General features: G+C 37.0%; 1 protein-coding gene across 1 annotated transcript in view; it reads left to right on the top strand.

The window, feature by feature from the left end:
• The window catches only part of ITFG1 (integrin alpha FG-GAP repeat containing 1), a 301,870-nt gene that overhangs the window by 14,773 nt on the left and 265,008 nt on the right, over positions 1-22,089 (top strand). The window contains exon 6 of the mRNA XM_012473547.3: positions 19,288-19,382. Within this exon, the coding sequence (XP_012328970.1) occupies positions 19,288-19,382 (95 nt within the window). The remainder of the gene's footprint in view (positions 1-19,287; positions 19,383-22,089) is intronic.

Raw genomic sequence — 22,089 nt, 5'->3', positions numbered from 1 at the left:
ATCTCAAACAAGCTTCTTGTTTGTTTATTAAATGTTTCCCAAGTAACTCAGGTTGGCACTTAAGTTGGCTCTTTTTTTTTCTTTCTTACAACGGATAGCTTGTGTAGCTAACAGTGACTGAAGAGTCTAATTCAAAGGTTAAGTGACTACCACAAGCTCACAATATGTAAATATGGTAAATCTGGGAATTGAATCTGGATCGTCCAGGTTCTAAAGCCTGTGCTTTTACTTTCATTCTTGTACTATCATTACCATCATTATAGTCACAGGGGGCCTTTGGTGGTGCTCCTGCATATGTCTTCCCCCTCTGTCTCCATTGCTAGCTTTGACTTCATCGAAGCATTATGGCTGCTTTTCAAGAAGCATTCCACAAAATGTAGGCAGAAACTGCATATCTCTTAAGACCCAATCCTAGAAGTTAAACAAGCATCATTTCTTTTATATTCTATTGGTCAAAATAGGTCATATGACTAGCTAAGATTCATTGAAGTTAGTATAGATTCTACCTCCTGATAACAGGCATGGCAAAATTGAATGCAGAAGAGCATGTGAGATGGGAAATAATGTGACCATTTTTGAAAACACAACATAGTAGCCTGTGTTTGTTTACTTTACAATAAGTAAAGACTTGCAAAGGAATATGGAAACATAGATCATTTTAAGCATGTCACCTTCTAGAATCTCAGGCTTCACAGGTGTTCTTATCTAAAATTAATGTTCCTGATAGTGTACCTGTTTTCACTATAATTTTCTACTTTTAATGGTGATTTGCTGGAGTGTAAAAACCCACAGATATCAAACATGGGAGAAATCTTTTTTCTTTTTCTTTTTTTTTTGAGACTTTGAGACGGAGTCTCGCTCTGTGGTCCAGGCTGGAGTGCAATGGCACAATCTTGGCTGACTGCAACCTCCTCCTCTCGGGTTCACGTGATTCTCCGGCCTGAGCCTCTTGATTAACTAGGATTACAGGCACAAACCACCACACCTGGCTAATTTTTGTATTTTTTTAGTAGCGGTAGGATTTCAACAGGTTATTCAGACTGGTCTTGGACTCCTGACCTCGTGATCTGCCTGCCTCAGCCTTCTAAAGTGCTGGGATTACAGGCATGAGCCACTGTGCCTGGCCTAGGAGATCTTTTATGATTAACTAAGATATCCCAAACTAATAGAACTTACAATTTTTCTTTTTTTTTTTTTTTTTAAATGTACACTTCTCTTAACATGAAGCTTGCCTACAAAAGCAGGCATTATGGTCCACATTGATATATTCTGAATTCGATGCACTGGAGTGGGATTGTGGTAGTATGATAGTTTTTGTTTTAATGACTTTGGCTATTTTATTATTTGAATACTATCAAAAAATCCATTATTGTTGAGAGAGACCCTTGGGAGAGCAAAGAAAAGAAAGCATTCATAAGAAAAACCGAATTCCAAAATGCAGATCTTATAGCTCTTCTTAGCCCTATCCCAGGACGCATCATTAATTGGAAAGAAGGTAACTTTCATGCCAAAGTGATTTTGGAAGGTGGCAATGATTGTCGCAGATGTGACTAGAATATTCTCTAGGACTATCAAACTCTTGGATAAAACTTTTGCATAATTTGTTTCATATTTGTTACGCATTTTTTTCTATAATGTAGCATATTTTATAAAATTATGTCAAGAAAATTCCATATAAAGTCAAGCATCTTATTTTATCTTATGAAATGTTAATTTACCATTTTCTGTATCCTGTTAATTTAATAATGCTATAGCCTAATAAATAAATTTACATGTTTGCTTCTGAGCCAAATAATTTTTTGCAGCATATAACTTCTTCTTTTATTAAAGTTTTAGGAAAAGTTTGTTATGTTTGAGGAAATGAGAAAGACATGGTGTTATTTCTTTTTTGTATATGCTAAGTACTGCAAAAGCCATAGCCACAGTTTACTGTGCGCATACATTTAGTGAAGGACTATTACATTTTTTTTTTTTTGCAACAAGATCTTCAAGGCAAGAACTATTACATCTTTGATCATATTTCTTGTAACATAAATTATTTTAGCTGCATTATATTGCATTGCTGTAAGTTAATTAATAAGAAATAGCATGTTACTTTACAATCTTATTTTTATAACTTGTTTTATAAAAATAGATAAATCAATTTTATCTGACTCACATTATTGTAATCTTTACTGCTTTTAGCAGTCTGTCCTACAATACACATTGAGTCATTTCTCAGTGGTTTTTATAATATTCCTTGAAACACATATTAGCACGTTTATTTGAATTGAAAATGAGGTCAGACTCTTTCTGGCAGAAAATAACTTTCATTTGGAAACAGCATTTATAGTAAGGACTGGCTTTGCTAATTGGGTTATATGGCAGACATTTTCTGTAAATTGATTGAAGTAGATCAGCAGTTCTAAATTTGCTTTTGTTTTTTCCTTACACTTTATTATGGAACATTTCAAAGATATAAAAAGGTAGTGAGAATGAGACAATGAATATGCATCTAATAGAACGTACCTGTCACCCGGCTTCAGCAATTACCAGCTTATACCCAGTTATTTTTTCATCCACAATTTTTCTTTCATTTTCCTTTTTTTACACCTTGGACATTTTGAATCTGTAAATATTGCAACATATATCCTTAAGAGATAAGGATTTTTTTATTTTGGAAATGGAGTCTCACTCTGTCATCCAGGCTGGAGTGCAGTGGTATGATCATAGCTCATTGCAGCTTTGAAATCCCGTCCTCAAGCAATCCTTCTGCCTCAGCCTCCTGAGTAGCTGTGACTGCAGATGCATGCCACCATGCCTGGCTAATTTTCAAAAATTTTTTTGGAGATAGGATTGTTCAGGCTGGTCTTGAACCCCTAGCCTCAAGTAATCCTCCCACCTCAGCCTCCTGTGCTGGGATTACAGGTGCTAGACACTGCATCCAGGTAAGGATTTGTTTTCAAAAATATATAATCATAACCTGTTCATCACACCTAAAAAAATAAGAACACTTTCTCAAAGTTACATTTCCAGGAAAATTTTGATCAAAATATATTAAAGCATATGATAATGTGGAAATATTTTATTAAACCGTATGTTATTGGCAAAGATACATTAAAAAGATTTCTCAAACTCTTTATTAGTATACCTTTACTTGGTTAAATGAGGTGCCTCTAAATGAAGGGTAATTGGTATAGCTAATATTTATTTTTAAATGATGCTTATAGTTATTTGATAAATATTATAGTTATTTGATAAATTCATCCTTTGATGAATGCTCTTCTTTGAGATTAAGGGTGGTGATGCCCACAATACCTTTGGTTTACTTCGTAAAAATTGAGAAGGTAAATGGGACTAATGAATGGATTATGCATCCTTTTACAACTCAAGGGCTTTCCAGTTGCTTGCTTTGAACAGCTTAAAGGAAGACCTAATGGATAGAACACTGAAAGTTATTTTTGTTGAGAAGTAACTATGATGTTTTATTATTTGACTACAGAGGGGTTCAAAAAACTGAGAATCCTTGCTGTAATAAACCTCCTTTCGTTCTAATCTGCCTTTTTATATGAGCAAGATTTCTTAGCATTACATCTATGAAAATGAAAAGTAAGAATAGGCTGTTTGCCTGGATACTGTCTCATTGTAGCAGGAAGACATTTTTTTTAAGGATAAGTAAACTAATATATTTTAAAGCTTCATTCATCACTGTTAAAAATGCATTTCAATAAAATTTTACCTTTGGTTCAATTAGTTATCAAACTAAATAATATGTATTTTCATCACTTATATACTGATAGTTTAAATAATTCAACTTCAAAGAAAGTTTTCTTTAAACACGGAGATCCATGAATAAAACCAATTAAATGCAAACTTTATTTTGTATGCCAGTTCATAAATGTATTCTTTGTTTGGAGGATTACCCTAGAACTATCACTAAAAAGACTTCACATATAGGCCAGGCGTGGTGGCTCACACCTGTAATCCCAGCACTTTGGGAGGCCGAGGCGGGCGGATCGCAAGGTCAGGAGTTCAAGACCAGACTGACCAACATGGTGAAACCCCATCTCTACTAAAAAAATACAAAAATTAGCTGGGCATGGTGGTTTATGCCTGTAATCCCAGCTACTTGGGAGGCTGAGGTAGGATAATTGCTTGAACTGGGACCCAGGTGACGGAGGTTGCAGTGAGCCAAGATCATGCCACTACACTCCAGCCTGGGGTGCAGAGCGAGACTCCATCTCAAAAAAAAAAAAAAAAAAAGACTTCACATATACAGTCGTTTTACATCATGATAAAGTTTTCTAAGAAAAATGGAATGGAAGTTCAAGTTTCAAAGATAAAAGGGAAAGATGTACAATTTCTGAATATTCAAGAAGAACTTCAGAACTTCATATGTTTTTTGTTTGTTTTGGAATTCTTTTGTGGATAATGGGGAATGGATGACAATTCAGCTGTACTTGTATTCCACTGTATGCATTAAAGTAATCATTTTATTTTAAAATTTTAATAATTTTAATAGATTCAAATATTACCTATTTTTCAGCTGTTTATGCTGATGAAAACAGATTGTTTTCTTAGAAATTATTTAATGTGTTAGCTGGTATATAATTTTTCAAAATTGTTTTGAAGCATATGTAAGCAAAGATGTTTTGAACACAACTGGACTAAAGAACTAGGCAGCTTGGAAAAGTAGATTCTTCTTCATGCCAGAACCATCTGCGAGTAACTGCTTTTACCTGGATATCTTAAATAATGATAACTGAATATAAGCTGATCATTCAAAATTGGGTAGATTAGCAGTCATACAAAAAATAGTTAGCATAGGCAACCAGAAGCCACAGTTGACATTAATTATATTTAAATTCATCCTTTGACAAATGCTATTCTTTGAGATTAAGGGTGGTGATGCCCACAAATTAGAATACTTTGACATAATTTTGTTTCCTGTGGGGGAAAAGTTGGTAATTGGGATTTCTACAGAGGTTAAGAAATGTTAATGAAAACACTCCAACATGGCTTAGAATGGCCTATTTTTCTTCTTTGTTTCATATTTTTTGTAATCAGAGTGGTTTTTGTTTGTGACCTTAGCCTTCAAATGGAGTTGGGCACATATAGGAGAAGATTATACTTTATGTGAGTTCCGTTGCTTGAAAAATATGTTATCTGCTTTTCATTGCTGAAAAACTATAATTTGTACAAAGAGCAACTTTATTTTTTTTTCTTCAGCTTTTAAGTTCCGGGGTACATGTGTAGGATGTGTGGGTTTGTTATACAGGTAAATGTGTGCCACAGTGGTTTGCTGCACAGATCATCTTATCACCTAGGTGTTAAGCCCATCATCCCTTACCTATTCTTCCTGATACTCTCCCCCATAACCCCTGCTTCTGAAAGGCCCCAGTTTGTGTTTTCCCCCTGAGGTGTTCATGTGTTCTTATCATTCAGCTCCTACTTATAAGCAAGAACATGCATTGTTTGGTTTTCTGTTTCTGTGTTATTCCATGTCTGCTATTGTGAATAGCGCAGCAAGGAACATATGCATGTATGTATCTATATATTAGAATGATTTATATTCCTTTGGGTGTATACCCAGTTATGGGATTGCTAGGTCAAATGGTATTCCTGCCTCTAGGTCTTTGAGGAATCACCACACTGTACTCTACAATGATTGAACTAACTTACACTCCCACCAACAGTGCAAAAGTGTTCCTTTTTCTCCACAACCTTGCCAGAATCTATTGTTTTTTGACTTATTAATCACTATTCCGACTGGCATGAGATGGTATCTCATTGTGGTTCCGATTTACATTTCTCTAACGATCAGTGATGCTGAGCTTCTTTTCATGGTTTTTGGCCGCATGAATGTGGTTTTTTGGTAAGTTTCTGTTCATTTCCTTTGCCCACTTTTTAATTTTTTTTTCCTTGTAAATTTGTTTATGTTTCTGTAAGACTCTGGTTTTTAGACCTTTGTCAGATGGATAGATTGTAAAAGTTTTCTCCCATTCTGGGAGAAAACTTTTACAATCTATCCATCAAGAATTGCTTGAACCCAGAAAGTGAAGGTTGTAGTGACCCCAGATCGAGCCATTGGACTCCAGCCTGGTGCCTGGCGACGAAGCAAGACTGTCTCAAAAAAAAAAAAAAATTCTCCCATTCTGTAGGCTGTCAGTTCACTCGGATGATAGTTTCTTTTGTTGTGCAGAAGAAGCTCTTTAGTTTTATTAGATCCCATTTGTCAAGTATCAGTTTTTACTTCTGTTGTAATGCTTTTGGCGTTTTCATCATTAAATATTTGCTCATCCTGTACCTTCAATTGTATTGCCTAGATTTTCTTATAGGGTTTTTATAGTTAAGGGTTTTACATTTTTGTGTTTAATCCATCTCGAGTTAATATTTGTAAATGGTGTACAGAAAGGGTCCAGTTTCCATTTTCTGCATATGGCTAGCCAGTTCCAAAGAACAACTTCAAAAGTAGAAAGACAAATGAGTATTTTCAACTATAAATTTGTGAACATTTTAGTTCTCATTATACATATGTATATGTATGTATTTTCAGTTTTCATCCATCTTAAAATGCACCACAAAAAGAAACTATTGTTTTTCCATTTTCTGTACACCTTTGATAAATATCAGAATGGTAAATAGACACTGTATAAAATAAACTCTAAGGATCAACTTCTGCCTTTTAAGAGGTATAACTGTAAAATAGCAAAGCATAGGAAATAAGTATAAAACTCAAAATACTGTGAAGAATTTAAATGTTGATTTTAAATGTTCAACAGGCAAGATGGTAATTAATATATTGTTAGGAGTGACAAATTCATATTTGTCAGGAGCCAGGAAGGAAACCAGAGTGAGTGAAGCAATTTGGGAAAATTAACACTTATGTTGTTTTTAGGCACTAGCTCTGTCTGAACAAAGCCAGTTGGTTGCCAGACCTGATATTTCTGATATTTCAAGAGAAGCTGAAAATCCAGAATTTTATATGAAATAAAATTTTCTTTATAAGTTCTAGCAATGAATTTAACATTCATAAAGGAGTATATGGGCCAAATTAAACACATCTTTGTGCTGAATTTGGCTGATGACCTGTCCCTTTATGATTTTGATTTATCACTTTTCTAGAGTCTTCCTTTGAAATCAACATTTGGTTAAACAGCTTCTAGGAAAAAATATCACAAGGTAGTTGAGTTTTTCTAAAATTCTAGCTATAACTTATTTCAGAGTAAGCCTACTAAAAATTTTATAGGGAATGAGATTGGTAACTTCTCAGGTAGCATTTAGAGACAGAGCCACGTGATCAACCTCATAGAGTTTTACTCTATAAAGTTTGGGGTTTTGTTTTGTTTTGTTTTGTTTTGTTTGTTTGTTTGTTTTAATTTATTATACCTTAAGTTCTGGGATACATGTGCAGAACATGCAGGTTTGTTACATAGGTTTACCCGTGCCACGGTAGTTAGGTATACCCATCAACACGTCGTCTACATTAGGTATTTCTCCTAGTGCTATCCCTCCCCGAGCCCCCAAACGCCTGACAGGCGCCAGTGTGTGAAGTTTCCCTCCCTGTGTCCATGTGTTCTCATTGTTCAACTCCCACTTATGAGTGAGAACATGCAGTGTTTGGTTTTCTGTTCTTGTGTTAGTTTGCTGAGGATGATGGTTTCCAGCTTTATTCATGTCCCTGCAAAGAACATGAACTCATCCTTTTTTATAGCTGCAGAGTATTCCATGGTGTATATGTACACATTTTCTTTATCCAGTCTATCATTGATGAGCATTTGGGTTTATTCCAAGTCTTTGCTATGGTAAACAGTGCCACGATAAACATGTGTGTGCATATTTCTTTATAGTACAATGATTTATAATCCTTTGGGTATATACCCAGTAATGGGATTGCTGGGTCAAATGGTATCTCTGGTTCTGGATCCTTGATGAATCGCCACACTGTCTTCCACAATGGTTGAACTAATTTACACTCCCACTAACAGTGTAAAAGGGTTCCTATTTCTCCACATCCTCTCCAGCATGTGTTATTTCCTGACTTTTTAATGATTGCCATTCTAACTGGCATGAGATGGTATTTCATTGTGGTTTTAATCTGCATTTCTCTAATGACCAGTGATGATGAGCTTTTTTTCATGTGTTTGTTGTTTACATAAATGTCTTCTTTTGAGAAGTGTCTGTTCATATCCTTTGCCCAGTTTTTAATGTGGTTGTTGATTTTTTTCTTGTAGATTTATTTAAGTTATTTGTAGATTCTGGATATTAGCCCTTTGTCAGGTGGATAGATTGCAAAAATTTTCTCCCATTCTGTAGGTTGCCTGTTCACTTTGATGGTAGTTTCTATATGCTGTGCAGAAGCTCTTTGGTTTAATTATATCCCATTTGTCAATTTCAGCTTTTGTTGCCATTGCTTTTGGTGTTTTAGTCATGAAGTCTTTGCCCATGCCTGTGTCCTGAATGGTATTGCTTAGGTTTTCTTCTAGGGTTTTTATGGTTTTAAGTCTTGCGTTTAAGTCTCTAATCCGAGTTAATTTTTGCATAAAGTGTAAGGAAGGAGTCCAGTTTTAGTTTTCTGCATATGGCTAGCCAGTTTTCCCAACACCCATTTATTAAATAGGGAATCCATTCCTCATTGCTTGTTTTTGTCAGGTTTATCAAAGATTAGATTGTTTTAGATGTGTGGCATTATTTCTGAGGCCTCTGTTCTGTTCCATTGGTCTATATGTCTGTTTTGGTACCAGTACCATGCTGTTTTGGTTACTATAGCTTTATAGTTTAGTTTGAGGTCAGGTAGCATGATTCCTCCAGCTTTGTTCCTTTTGCTTAGGTTTGTCTTTGCTATGTGGGCTTTTTTTGGGTTCCATATGAAATGTATGAAATGTAAAGTAGTTTTTTCTAATTCTGCGAAGAAAGTCAATGGTAGCTTGATGGGGATTGCATTGAATCTATAATTACTTTGGGCAGTATGGCCATTTTATGATATTGATTCTTCCTATCCATGAGCATGAAACATTTTTCCATTTGGGTGTCCTTTTTTATTTCCTTGAGCAGTGGTTTGTAGTTCTCCTTGAAGAAGTCCTTCACATCCCTTGTAAGTTGTATTCCTAGATATTTATTCTGTTTGTAGCAGTTGTGAATGCTTTCAGCTCTCCGTTTGTTTGTTATTGGTGTATAGGAATGCTTGTGAATTTTGCACATTGATTTCTCGTATCCTGAGACTTTTCTGAAGTTGCTTATCAGCTTAAGGAGATTTGGGGCTGAGACAATGGGGTTTTCTAAGTATACAATTATGTCATCTGCAAACAGAGACAACTTGACTTCCTCTATTCCTATCTGAATACCCTTTACTTTTCTCTCTTGCCTGATTGCCCTGGCCAAAACTTCCAATACCGTGTTGAATAGGAGTGGTGAGAGAGGACATCCTTGTCTTGTGCCAGTTTTCAAAGGGAATCCTTCTAGTTTTTTCCCCATTCAGTATGACATTGGCTGTGAGTTTGTCATAAATGGCTCTTATTATTTTGACATACATTCCATCAGTACCTAGTTTATTGAGAGTTTTTGGTATAAAGGGTGTTTAATTTTATCGAGGGCCTTTTCTGCATCTATTGAGATAATCATGTGGTTTTTGTCTTTGGCTCTGTTTATATGATGGATTACATTTATTGATTTGCATATGTTGAACCAGCCTTGCATCCCAGGGATGAAGTGACTTGATCATGGTAGAAAAGCTTTTTGACGTGCTGCTGGATTCGGTTTGCCAGTATTATATTGAGGATTTTTGCATCAACATTCATCAGGGATATTGGCCTGAAATTTTCTTTTTTTGTTCTGTCTCTTCCAGGTTCTGGTATCAGGATGATGTTGGCCTTATTAAATGAGTTAGGGAGACTTCCTTCTTTTTCTGTTGTTTGGAATAGTTTCAGAAGGAATGGTACCACCTCCTCTTTGTTACCTCTGATAGAATTCGGCTGTTAATCTGTCTGGTCCTGTACCTTTTTCACTTGGTAGGCTATTAATTACTGCCTCAATTTCAGAACCTGTTATTGACCTATCAGGGATTCAACTTCTTTTTGGTTTAGACTTGGGAGGGTGTATGTGTCCAGGAATTTATCTATTTCTTCTTGATTTTCTAGTTTATTTGTGTATAGATATTTATGGTATTCTCTAATGGTAGTTTGTATTTCTGTGGGAGCAGTGGGGATAAACCCTTTATCATTTTTTATTGCGTCTATTTGATTCTTTGCCTTTTTTTCCTCTCCCTTTTTTTTTTTTTCTTATTAGTCTGGCTAGCAGTCTATCTATTTTGTTGATCCTTTCAAAAATCCATCTCCTGCTGTGCGGTGGCTCACGCCTGTAATCCCAGCACTTTGGGAGGCCAAGGCGGGCGGATCATGAGGTCAAGAGATCGAGACCATCCTGGCCGTGGTGAAACCCTGTCTCTACTAAAAATACAAAAATTAGCCGGGTGTGGTGGCACACGCCTGTGGTCCCAGCTACTCAGGAGCCTGAGGCAGAAGAATCGCTTGAATCCAGGAGGTGGTGGTTGCAGTGAGCCGAGACTGCGCCACTGCACTCCAGTCTGGCAACAGAGCAAGACTCCATCTCGAAAAAAAAAATCCATCTCCTGGATTCATTGATTTTTTTTTTTTTTTTTACGGGAATTTCGTGTCTCTATGTCCTGTTCTGCTCTAATCTTGGTTATTTCCTTTCTTCTGCTAGCTGTTGAATTTAAATACTCTTGCTTCTCTTGTTCTTTTAATTGTTATGTTAGGGTACTGATTTTAGATTTTTCTTGTGGGCATTTTGTGCTGTAAATTTCCCTCTAGACACTGCTTTAAATGTGTCCCTGAGATTCTGGTACATTGTATCTTTGTTCTCATTGGTTTTAAGTAACTTCTTTATTTCTGCTGTATCTTCGTTATTTACTCAGTAGTCTTTCAGGAGCAGGTTGTTCAGTTTACATGTAGTTGTGCAGTTTTAAGTGAGTTTCTTCATCTTGAGTTCTGATTTGATTGAGTGTGGTCTGAGAGACTGTTATGATTTCTATTATTTTGCATTTGCTGAGGAGTGTTTTACTTCCAATTATGTGGTCAGTTTCAGAATAAGCGCAATGTGGTGCTGAGAAGTATGTACATTCTGTTGATTTGGGGTGGAGAGTTCTGTAGATGTCTGTTAGCTCTGCTGGGTCCAGAGCTGAGTTTCAACTCCTGGATATCCCTATTAATTTTCTGTCTTGTTGATCTGTCTAATATTGACAGTGGGGTGTTAAAGTCTCCTACTATTACTGTGTGAGAGTCTAAGTCTCTTCGTAGGTCTCTAAGAACTTGGTTATGAATCTGCGTGCTCCTGTATTGGGTGCATATATATTTATGTTAGCTCTTTCTGTTGCATTGATTCCTTTACCATTATGTAATGCCCTTCTTTGTCTCTTTTTATCTTTGTTGGTTTAAAGTCTGTTTTATGAGACTAGAATTGCAACCCCTGCTTTTTTTTGCTGTCTATTTTCTTGGTAAATATTCCTCCATCCCTTTCTTTTGAGCCTATATTTATCTTTACATGTGAGATGGGTCTCCTGAATACAGCACACCGATGGGTCTTGACTTTTTATCTAATTTGCCAGTCTCCGTGTTTTGATTGGGGCATTTATCCTGTTCACATTTAAGGTTAATATTATTACATGTGAATTTGATCCTGTCGTTATGATGCTAGCTGGTTATTTTGCATGTTAGTTGATGCAGTTTCTTCGTAGTGTCTATGGTCTTTACAATTTGGTATGCTTTTGTAGTGGCTGGTACCAATTGTTCCTTTCCATGTTTATTGCTTTCTTCAGGAGCTCTTGTAAGACAGGCCTGGTGGTGACAGAATCTCTGAGCATTTGCTTGTCTGTAAAGGATTTTATTTCTCCTTCTTTTATGAAGCTTAGTTTGGCCAGATATAAAATTCTGGGTTAAAAATTCTTTAAGAATGTTGAATATTTCCTATCCCCCTTATAGGGCTTGTAGGGTTTCTGCAGAGACATTCTCTGTTAGTCTGATAGACTTCCCTTTATGGGTAACCTGACCTTTCTCTGTGGCTGACCTTAACATTTTTTCCTTCATTTCAACCTTGGTGAATCTGACAATTATGTGTCTTGGGGTTACTCTTCTTGATGAGTATCTTTGTGGTGTTCTCTGTATTACCTGAATTTGAATCTTAGCCTGTCTTGCTAGGTTGGGGAAGTTCTTCTGGATAATATCCTGTTTTCCAACTTGGTTCCATTCTCCTCATCACTTTCATGTACACCAATCAAACATAGATTTGGTCTTTTCACATAGTCCCATATTTCTTGGAGGGTTTGTTCATTCCTTTTCATTCTTTTCTTCTAATTTTTTCTTCTCGCTTTATTTCATTAAGTTGATCTCTAGTCACTGCTATTATTTCTTTCTTGCACTTGATAGATTTGGCTATTGATACTTATGTATGCTTCACAAAGTTCTTGTGCTGTGTTTTTCAGCTCCATCAGGTCATTTATATTCTTCTCTAAATGAGTTATTCTAGTTAGCAATTTGGCTAACCTTTGAGGGTTCTCAGATTCCTTACATTGGGTTGGAGCGTGCTCCTTTAGCTCAGAGGAGTTTGTTACTACCAACCTTCTGAAGCCTACTTCTGTCAATTCATCAAACTTATTCTCTGTCCAGTTTTGTTTCCTTCCTGGCAAGGAGTTGTGATCCTTTGGAAGAGAAGAGACATTCTGGTTTTTAGAATTTTAAGCCTTTTTGCACTGGTTTGTCCCCATCTTCATTGCTTTATCTACCATTGGTCTTTGATGTCGGTGGCCTTTGGATGAGGTCTCTGAGTAGATGTCCTTTTTGTTGAATGTTGATGCTATTCCTTCTGTTTGTTAGTTTTCCTTCTAATAGTCTGGCATTTGCTGGAGTTCCACTCCAGATCCTGTTTGCTTGGGCATCACCAACAGAGGCTGCAGAACAGCAGACTGCCTGTTCCTTCCTCTGGAAGCTTTGTCCCGGAGGGGCACCCACCAGATGCCAGTCCAAGTTCTCCTGTATGAGGTGTCTCTCAGCCCCTACTGGGAGGTGTCTCCCAGTCAGGATACAGAGGGATCAGTGAGCCACTTGAGGAGGCAGTCTGTCCCTTAGCAGAGCTCAAATACTGTGCTGGGAGACCTGCTGCTTTCTTTAGAGCCACCAGCCAGGGAGTTTTAAGTCTGCTGAAGCTGCACCCATAGCCACTTCTTCCCCCAGGTTCTCTGTTCGAGGGAGATGGGCATTTTATCTATAAGCCCCTGACTAGGGCTGCTGCCTTTTTTTTTTTTTTAAATATTTTATTGCGTTTTAGGTTTTGGGGTGCATGTGAAGAACATGCAAGATTGTTGCATAGGTACATACATGGCAATGTGGTTTGCTGCCTTCCTCCCCATCACCTATATCTGGCATTTCTCCCCATGTTATCCCTCCCCAACTCCCCCCACTGCTGTCCCTCCTCGAGTTCCCCCCAACAGACCCCAGTGTGTGATCTTCCCCTCCCTGTGTCCATGTGTTCTCATTGTTCAACACCCACCTATAAGTGAGAACATGTGGTGTTTGATTTTCTGTTCTTGTGTCACTTTGCTGAGAATGATGGTTTCCAGGTTCATCCATGTCTCTACAAAGGACACGAACTCATCGTTTTTTTATGGCTGCATAGTATTCCATGGTGTATATGTGCTACATTTTCCCTGTCCAGTCTATCATCGATGGGCATTTGGGTTGGTTCTAAGTCTTTGCTATTGTAAACATGCCGCAATGAACATTTTTGTGCATATATCCTTATAATAGAATGATTTATAATCGTTTGGATATATACCCAGTAATGGGATTGCTGGGTCAAATGAAATTTCAATTTCTAGGTCCTTGAGGAATCGCCACACTGTCTTCCACAGTGATTGAACTAATTTACACTCCCACCAACAGTGTAAAAGTGTTCCTAATTCTCCACATCCTCTCCAGCATCTGTTGTCTCCAGATTTTTTAATGGTCACCATTCTAACTGCATGAGATGGTATCTCAGTGTAGTTTTGATTGGCATTTCTCTAATGACCAGTGATAATGAGCATTTTTTCATATGTCTGTTGGCCTCGTATATGTCTTCTTTTGAAAAGTGTCTGTTCATATCCTTCTCCCACTTTTGAATGGGCTTGTCTTTGTCTTGTAAATCTGTTTTAGTTCTTTGTAGATTCTGGATATTAGCCCTTTGTCAGATGGATAGATTGCAAAAATTTTTTCCCATTCTGTTGGTTGCCAGTTCACTCTAATGATTGTTTCTTTTGCTGTGCAGAAGCTCTGGAGTTTAATTAGATCCCATTTGTCTAATTTGGCAATGCCTTTTTTTTTTTTTTTTTTGGTCTTTTTCATAGATGCCCTGCCCAGCGAGGAGGAATCTAGAGAGGGAGTCTGGCCACAGTGGCCTTGCTGAGCTGTGGTGGCCTCTACCCAGTTCAACCTACTGGGTAGCTTTGGTTACACTGTGAGGGTAAAACCACCTACTCAAGCCTCAGCAATGGTTGACATCCCTCCCCCTACCAATTCGAGCATCCCTGGTCGACCTCAGACTGTTGTGGTGGCAGCGAAAATTTCAATCCAGTGGATCTTGGCTTGCTGGGCTCCATGGGGTGGGACCCACTGAGGTAGACCACTTGGCTCCCTTACTTCACCCCCCTTTCTAGGGGAGTGAACAGTTCTGTCTTGCTGGCGTTCCAGGCGCCACTGGGATATTTAAAAAAAAAAAAAAAACCTCTTGCAGCTAGCTCAGTGTCTGCCCAAATGGCCACCCAGTTTTGTGCTTAAAACCCAGGGCCCTGGTGGCATAGGCAATCTCCTGGTCTGCAGGTTCCAAAGACCATGGGAGAAGTGTGGTATCTGGGCCAGAGTGCACCATTCCTAACAGCAGAATTCCTCATGGCTTAGTCCCTCATGGCTTCCCTTGGCTAGGAGAGGGAACTTCCTGACCACTTGTACTTCCCATGTGAGGCAACACCCCACCCTGCTTCAGCTTGCCCTCCAGGGTTGCACCCACTGTCCAACTAGTCCCAGTGAGATGAACTGGGTACTTGTAGGAAATGCAGAAATCACCTGCCTTCTGTTTTGATCATGCTGGGAGCTGCAGACTGGAGCTGTTCCTGTTCAGCCATCTTGCCAGCAATCCCAACTTCTTTAAAAGTCTGTGTTTTTAATCATTCTTGACCTATAACATGAATTTGTTGACAACATTAGGAAAGTTTTTTGAAATGACTTTGGGTTAAACTTGTCAGAGAATCTTTAATCCAAGTCTGATTGTTTTGTTAGTAATTTAAAATACTTTAATGCTTAGAAATTATTGAACTGATGAATAAATGATCTATCTTAAAAAGAAGTGAATCAGTCATTAAATTGGATATAAGTGAAACTGTTTTAAAGATTTCTAACCTTGTATAGGATGAAAGAATAAATCACTTGTTTGGCATGAATTACCTTACAACATATACAAAATGTAATTTCTCAATTCAATTTAATATTTTCTTACTACCATGACTTTATGTTAGTCAGAATTCAGGTTAAAATAGTGAAATTAGTTTGTATGAATACTGCTTGTTTTTTATTTTACTGTCTTGCTTAGATTAAAGTGTGTTTAGGCCCTGCTTGTACTAGAATATTTGTAGAAGGCTATGGAAAGAGATTGCTGTTTGTAGAATACATTTCGTGTAGAGAAAATTTTCTCCCGATGAATGGTTATCCTTTTTCCCAGATTCCACCTGCTAAGAACAAATTAGTCCATTGTGTCGTTTTAATTTCTAAGACATCAGAACCAAATTCACAGTTACAAACTGTTTGCTATCTAGTCAGTTGGATACTGTGTTGACAATTAAGTTGGACTTAAATAACCTTAAATTGCTCTGTGGAGATGACATATCTGTGGTTCCATATTAGACTGGAACATATTACTGTGAAAATGGTAGCAAATTACAACTAAAGTAGAGAAGAATAGGAAATGCCTCTTGAGACAGGTTCAGTCTAGCCAGCATTTGCCGACATTTTATGGAAGTCAGGTCCTTGTTAGGCATTGTGGTTACAAATATTGATGAGTCAAGGTTTCTGGGGGAGCTTTACAGCATCAAAGAGAAAGTTCCTAAAGTAACTTTAATGCAAACCAAAATGCTATTAGGAACGAAAAGTGTAGCAGGAAAACAGTAAGAGAAGAGAGAAGACCTTTTGGAGAAAGCTGACTTGAGTCAAGCCTTGATAAATGGGCATATCCTCACCTAGTGAGAAGTTATGGGAGAATGATTTTAGTTAAACTTCCTCCTTCTTCTATAGTTGATAGAAGTACTACCAGTGTTATCTTCTGGTTTTGATATTTATATTGTGGTTATAGAAGATGCTACTATTAGTGGAAACTGAATGAGAGATCAACAGAAACTTTGTGCTATGGGCTTTTTTTATTAAGATAAAATTCACATAACATAAAACTGTTAAATTTATCATAGAATTATTTGTCGTATAATTTATAAAGTGTACGATTTAGTGTCATTTAGTACATTTGCAATTTTGCACAATCCTTGGCCCTATCTGGATCCCATACCTTTTTATCACTCCGAAGGGAACCCTGTATCCATTAAGCCAGCAGTCTCAAACCTTTTTGGCATCAGGGATCAGTGTCGTGGAAGACAGTTTTTCCATGGATGGGGTCAGAGGCCAGGTGGTGGGGGTGGTTTCAGGATAAAATTGTTCCACCTCAGATCATCTGGCATTAGATTGTCATGAGGAATGCACAACCTAGATCCCTTGCATGCGCAGTTCACAATAGGGCTCACAGTTGTGTGAGAATCTAATGCTGCCACTGATCTGACAAGCAGCAGAGCTCATGAGGTAATGCTCACTTGCTTGCCACTCATCTCCTGCTGTGTGGCCCGGTTCCTAACAGGCCATGGACCTGTAGTAGTCCACAGCCCAAGGTTTAGGGACCCCTGCATTAAGCAATCACTCTCCCTTTTTTCTTTTTCTCAGCACCTAACAACCAGAAATCTGCTTTCTGTCTCTGTAGATTTAACTATTATGAATATTTCACGTAAGTGGAATTCTCCAGTTATGTGACATTTTGTTTCTGCCTTTTTTCACATAGTATGTTTTTAAGGATTGTCCGTATTATACTAGTCTGTATTGTATTGGTAATTTAGTCCTTTTTATGGCTTCATAATAGTCTCTTGTATAGATATATGACATTTTGTCTATCCATTTACCCACTGATTTACCCACATTTGTGTTACTTCCATTTACCCACATTTGTGTTATTTCCACTTGTGGGCTATTGTAAATAGCACTGCCAAGAGCATTCATTTTTCAAGTATTTGTTTGTTTACCTATTTTCAATTATTTTGGATATATAGCTAAGTGTAGAAATGCAGGATCGTATGCTAATTTTGTGTTTAACTTTTTGAAGAACTGCCAAACTCTTTTCCAGAGAGCCTTTTAGTTCTTTCATCCATTCTGAGTTATGTTTTGTATGTAGTGTGAAGTAGGGGCCTCAATTTATTATTTTGCATGATCCAAAACTTTTGAATTAATATTTGTTAAAGAGAGTCATTATTATTTTCCACAATATTAGAAAATCTTCTATGATATTAAATCATTTATTTTCTGATTCATTAAAAAAAGATTAAAGAAGATAAATATGACTGCTAAAATTATAAAACCCTTAGAAGAAAACAGATAAATCTTCATGACCTTCCATTAGGAAATGGATTCTTTGACAGAGTACCAGAAGAACAAGCAAAAATATGAAAAACAGATACTTGGACTTAATTAAAATTAAGAAATTGTACTATCAAGAAAGTGAAATATGTCCAGGCACGATGGCTCACACCTGTAATCCCAGCACTTTGGGAGGCTGAGGTGGGTGAATTGCCTGAGCTCAAGAGTTCAAAACCAGCCTGACCAACATGGTGGAACACTGTCTCTACTGAAAAAATAAAAATACAAAAAATTATCTGGGCATGGTGGTGCACGCCTATAATCCCAGCTACTCAGGTGGCTGAAGCAGAAAAATCACTTGAACCCAGGAGGTGGAGGTTGCAGTGAGGAGAGATCATGCCACTACCCTCCAACCTGGGTGACAGAATGAGACTCTGTCTCAAAAGAAAAGTAAGTAAAAAGATAACCCACAGCCTAGGAGACAAGTGATATACTGGATAAAGGTCTAATGTTCAGATTATACAAAGAACTCTTAAAATGTACCAACAGGGACTGAGGGCAGTAGTCTTTTAATCCCAGCGCTTTGAGAGGCCGAAAAGGAAGGATCCCTTTAAGCCAGGAGTTCGAGACCAACCTGGGCAACAAGGCAAGACCTCGTCTCTAAAAATGGATGGATAGATGGATGGATGGATGGATGGATGGCAGTAGAACAATAAATAACACAGTTTAAGAATGGAAAAATAATTTGAATAGGCATTTCTCTAAAGAATATATACTGATGGCCTATAAACACAGCAAACATGTTCAGCATCATTAACTATCAAGAGAATACAAATCAAACCACAATGAAATACTATATCATGCCCCCTAGGATAGCTATAATAAAATAAATGGACAATAATAAGACAAGATATGGAGATACTGGAATAATCCTACATTGCTGGGTGCAAATGTAAGATGGTGAAGTGGAAAACAGTTTAACAGTTCCTCAAAAAGTTAAACATATACTTCTTTATTACCCAGCAATTCTCCTAAGTATATACCAAAAAGAATTAAAAAATATGTCCACATAAAATCTTGTACATGAATGTTTGTAGCAGCCCAAAAGTGGAAACAAGCCAAATCTTCAGATGAATGGATAAGCAAAATGTAAACCCATGCAGTGGAATATTATTCCACCATAAAAAGAACTGAGGCACTGATACACGTTTTAACATAGATGAACTTGAAAACATTATTCTAACTGAGTGAAGCCAAACACAAAAGACCACATAGTGTATGATTCCATTTATGTGAAATGTCCTGAATAGAGACAGAAAGCAGACTTGTGGTTGCCAGTTGGGGAAAATAGGGCAAGACTGAGTACATAATTTCTTTTTTGGTATGATGAAAATGCTTTGGAGTTAGATTGTAGTGACACTTGCACACTGTGAACATACTAAAAACCACTGAATGCACTTTAAGAGAATGAATTTTATGGTATGTTCAATATATCAATAAAAATAAATAAATTTTAAAATGTTTTGCATGCAGAGATTTTTGTTTTGAAACAATGCTCATTTGATATTTACCTTAAGAAAAGTATTTTTATTTAATTTTTTAGAAATTTATCATGGCATCCAGCATTGACCACTGCAAGTAAAATGCGAATTCCACATTCTCATGCATTTATTGATCTGACTGAAGATTTTACAGCAGGTGAGTCGCATTTAAATCTGGAATTGTTTTAAAATGCCAAAGAAGTATGGGATTTTATTTACTCTATACACAGTATTCATTTGCTAATGAAGTAAATGTTGAAATTAATGTAAAAGGATGTTAGAAAGTCAGTGATATGGAAACATGGAAAAAGTACTGACTGTAATAAATAAGTCTTTAGCTATTGTCATTTTTGTTGTTTGTTAATAACTGCCTCAGAATTTCAATTCTCCACTTTTTATGAATTCATGATAATTTCAGCACATGTTGCCTGCCGTTTCTTCACCTTATTATTAAACTTTTTAAAAAATAATGTGCTATAAATTTAATGATAAAAATCTTTAGCATATGTACAAGAAGACTTTCAGAAGCTTTTAAAACTTGTTGCTCTGGAAAATTTTAAACAGAAAATTGGACAGAATAGTATAATATATGCAAATTTAACCATCACCTAGCTTCAACAATTATTATATGGCCCAATCTCGTTTCCCCTGTAAACGTACTTACAAGTTCCTTCTACCCAAGGTAATTTTAAATTAAATCCCAAACATATAATTTCTTTTTAAATATTTTCATCTGTATCTCAAATTGCAAGGAGTTTTTAACTTAAAACTGCCAGATCATTTTGAAACCTAAAAAAATTAAACAATAATTCCTTTTTTGGAGAGGGTCTCACTCCGTTACCCAGACCAGAGCACAGTGGTGTGTGTAATCACAGCTGACTACAACCTCTGCTTTCCAAGCTCAAGCTATCCTCCCACTTCAGGCTCCAGAGTAGCTAGGACTACAAGCACGTGCCTTTATGCTTGGTTAATTTTTGCATTTTTTGTAGAGATGTAGTTTCCCCATGTTGCCCTGGCTGGTCTGGAACTCTTTGGCTCAAGCAGTCCGCCCACCGTGGCTTCCCAAAATGGTGAGATTACACACATGAGCCACCACACCCAATCAACAGTTTCTTAATATCATTGAATATCTAGTCATTATTAAAAATGCCCTGATTTTCTCCTACATGTTTTTATCAAATTAGGAGTTTAACAGGGTTAATACAGAAGTAGAGACAATGTGCTATACACAACTGTGCTGTACAGTTGTATGGATTTTTCAGATTGTATCCCAATGGAGTTAACATGTTACATGTTACTATGCTCCTATATTTCCTCTAACCTAACAGTTAGATTTGGAGCCTTGATGAGAATCAGAATTCCTTTTTTTTTTTTGGAGACAGAGTCTCGCCCAGCTGCCCAGGCTGGAGTGCAGTGATATGATCTCTTCTCACTGCAACCTCTACCTCCCAGGTTCAAGAGATTTTCCTGCCTCAGCCTCCCAAGTAGCTGGGACTACAGGCTCATGCTGCCATGCCCGGCTAATTTTTTTGTATTTTAATAGAGATAGGGTTTCACTGTGTTGGCTGGGCTGATCTCAAACTCCTGAGCTCAGGCAATTCGCCCACCTTGGCCTCCCAAAGTGTTGGGGTTACAGGTGTGAGCTGCTGTGCCCAGCCACAGAATCAGAATTCTTTTGTGCATGATAGGAATGGGAATATCAAGAATATTTCCTAGGTGTTGCTGTATGTTTCAGCTCATTAGGTGATATAGTTTAAGTTCTCTCTCTTCTGGATATTAAAATTTTGATCAGTAGATTCGGTTTTACTCAGCATAGATCATCCACTACAGTGTTCTCTAATGGTTAGGAGGTATGAATGATTATTGTCAGGCCCATTATTTCAACAAGAGTTGCAAAATTATGACACACTAAGTCTATAACTCTATGGCATGTATAATTAGCTGAATTTTCTTTTTTAGTCACCTGCAGTATAGTTGAGACAGGAAAGATAACTACTTGATTTCTCCACCCCCAACCCCACTTTCCACCATTTTTTGGTCAGCATTCAAACACTTAATGGTCTGATTTTACAGTTACATTTTTCTATAATGTACCAATTGCAAATGAGTAAAGCAGGCCTAATGGCTGCTAGATGTAATAAACCTTATTTTCTTTAAAAACATTCCACGATTTAAAACCTAATTTTCTTTGAGAGACAGGTAGAAAATAATATTGCATAATTTAAACCTCTTAATTCTGGATTGATTATGACTTTTGCTAGAACATTTTCATTGTTAACATACAGCTTACAAAGTTAAAGAATATTTAGTGCCCAAATACACTGGATTTTACTGACTTAAAAACCACAAATTTAACCTTTTATCTAGTAAATTTTTTATAAATCTAAGATTTTTGGTACTTGAGTATATGTTTTCGTTGGGAAGAAAGGAGAGAATTTAAGAAATGAAAACAGAGGTCATTTTTAGTGTGGATTATCTGTTATACCTAATCACATGAAAACCTCAATAATAAGATGTTGACTACATTGCAATGGAAATTGTCTTAAAAGCTTACTTTTCAAGATGAGGAAATTCTATAATTACAGGTTCATTTTTTAAAATCTTATTTCTCTTATACACATACATCCAAACATTTGTTTTTTACAATTTCTTTTTAGGAAAAGTCTATCTTAATGAAGTTTTAGAAACGTACTTTTAGTTCAGTAGTATGGGACTTCCTTAAACAATACTGAGTTGGCATTTAAGTAAGCTGCCACGATGGCTGTTGCTACCCATCTGCACGTGCAGAGTGGGGAAATAGAGGCTAACACATCCATTTCACTGCCACCATGGCTGTTGTGTATGTGTGCCACCCCGGAGGCCCC

Source organism: Aotus nancymaae, unplaced genomic scaffold (assembly GCF_030222135.1).
Source record: "Aotus nancymaae isolate 86718 unplaced genomic scaffold, 86718_ANA_hifiasm-v0.15.2.pri h1tg000030l, whole genome shotgun sequence".
NCBI classification, from domain to species: domain Eukaryota; kingdom Metazoa; phylum Chordata; class Mammalia; order Primates; family Aotidae; genus Aotus; species Aotus nancymaae.
This window is presented reverse-complemented; position numbering and strand designations above follow the sequence as displayed.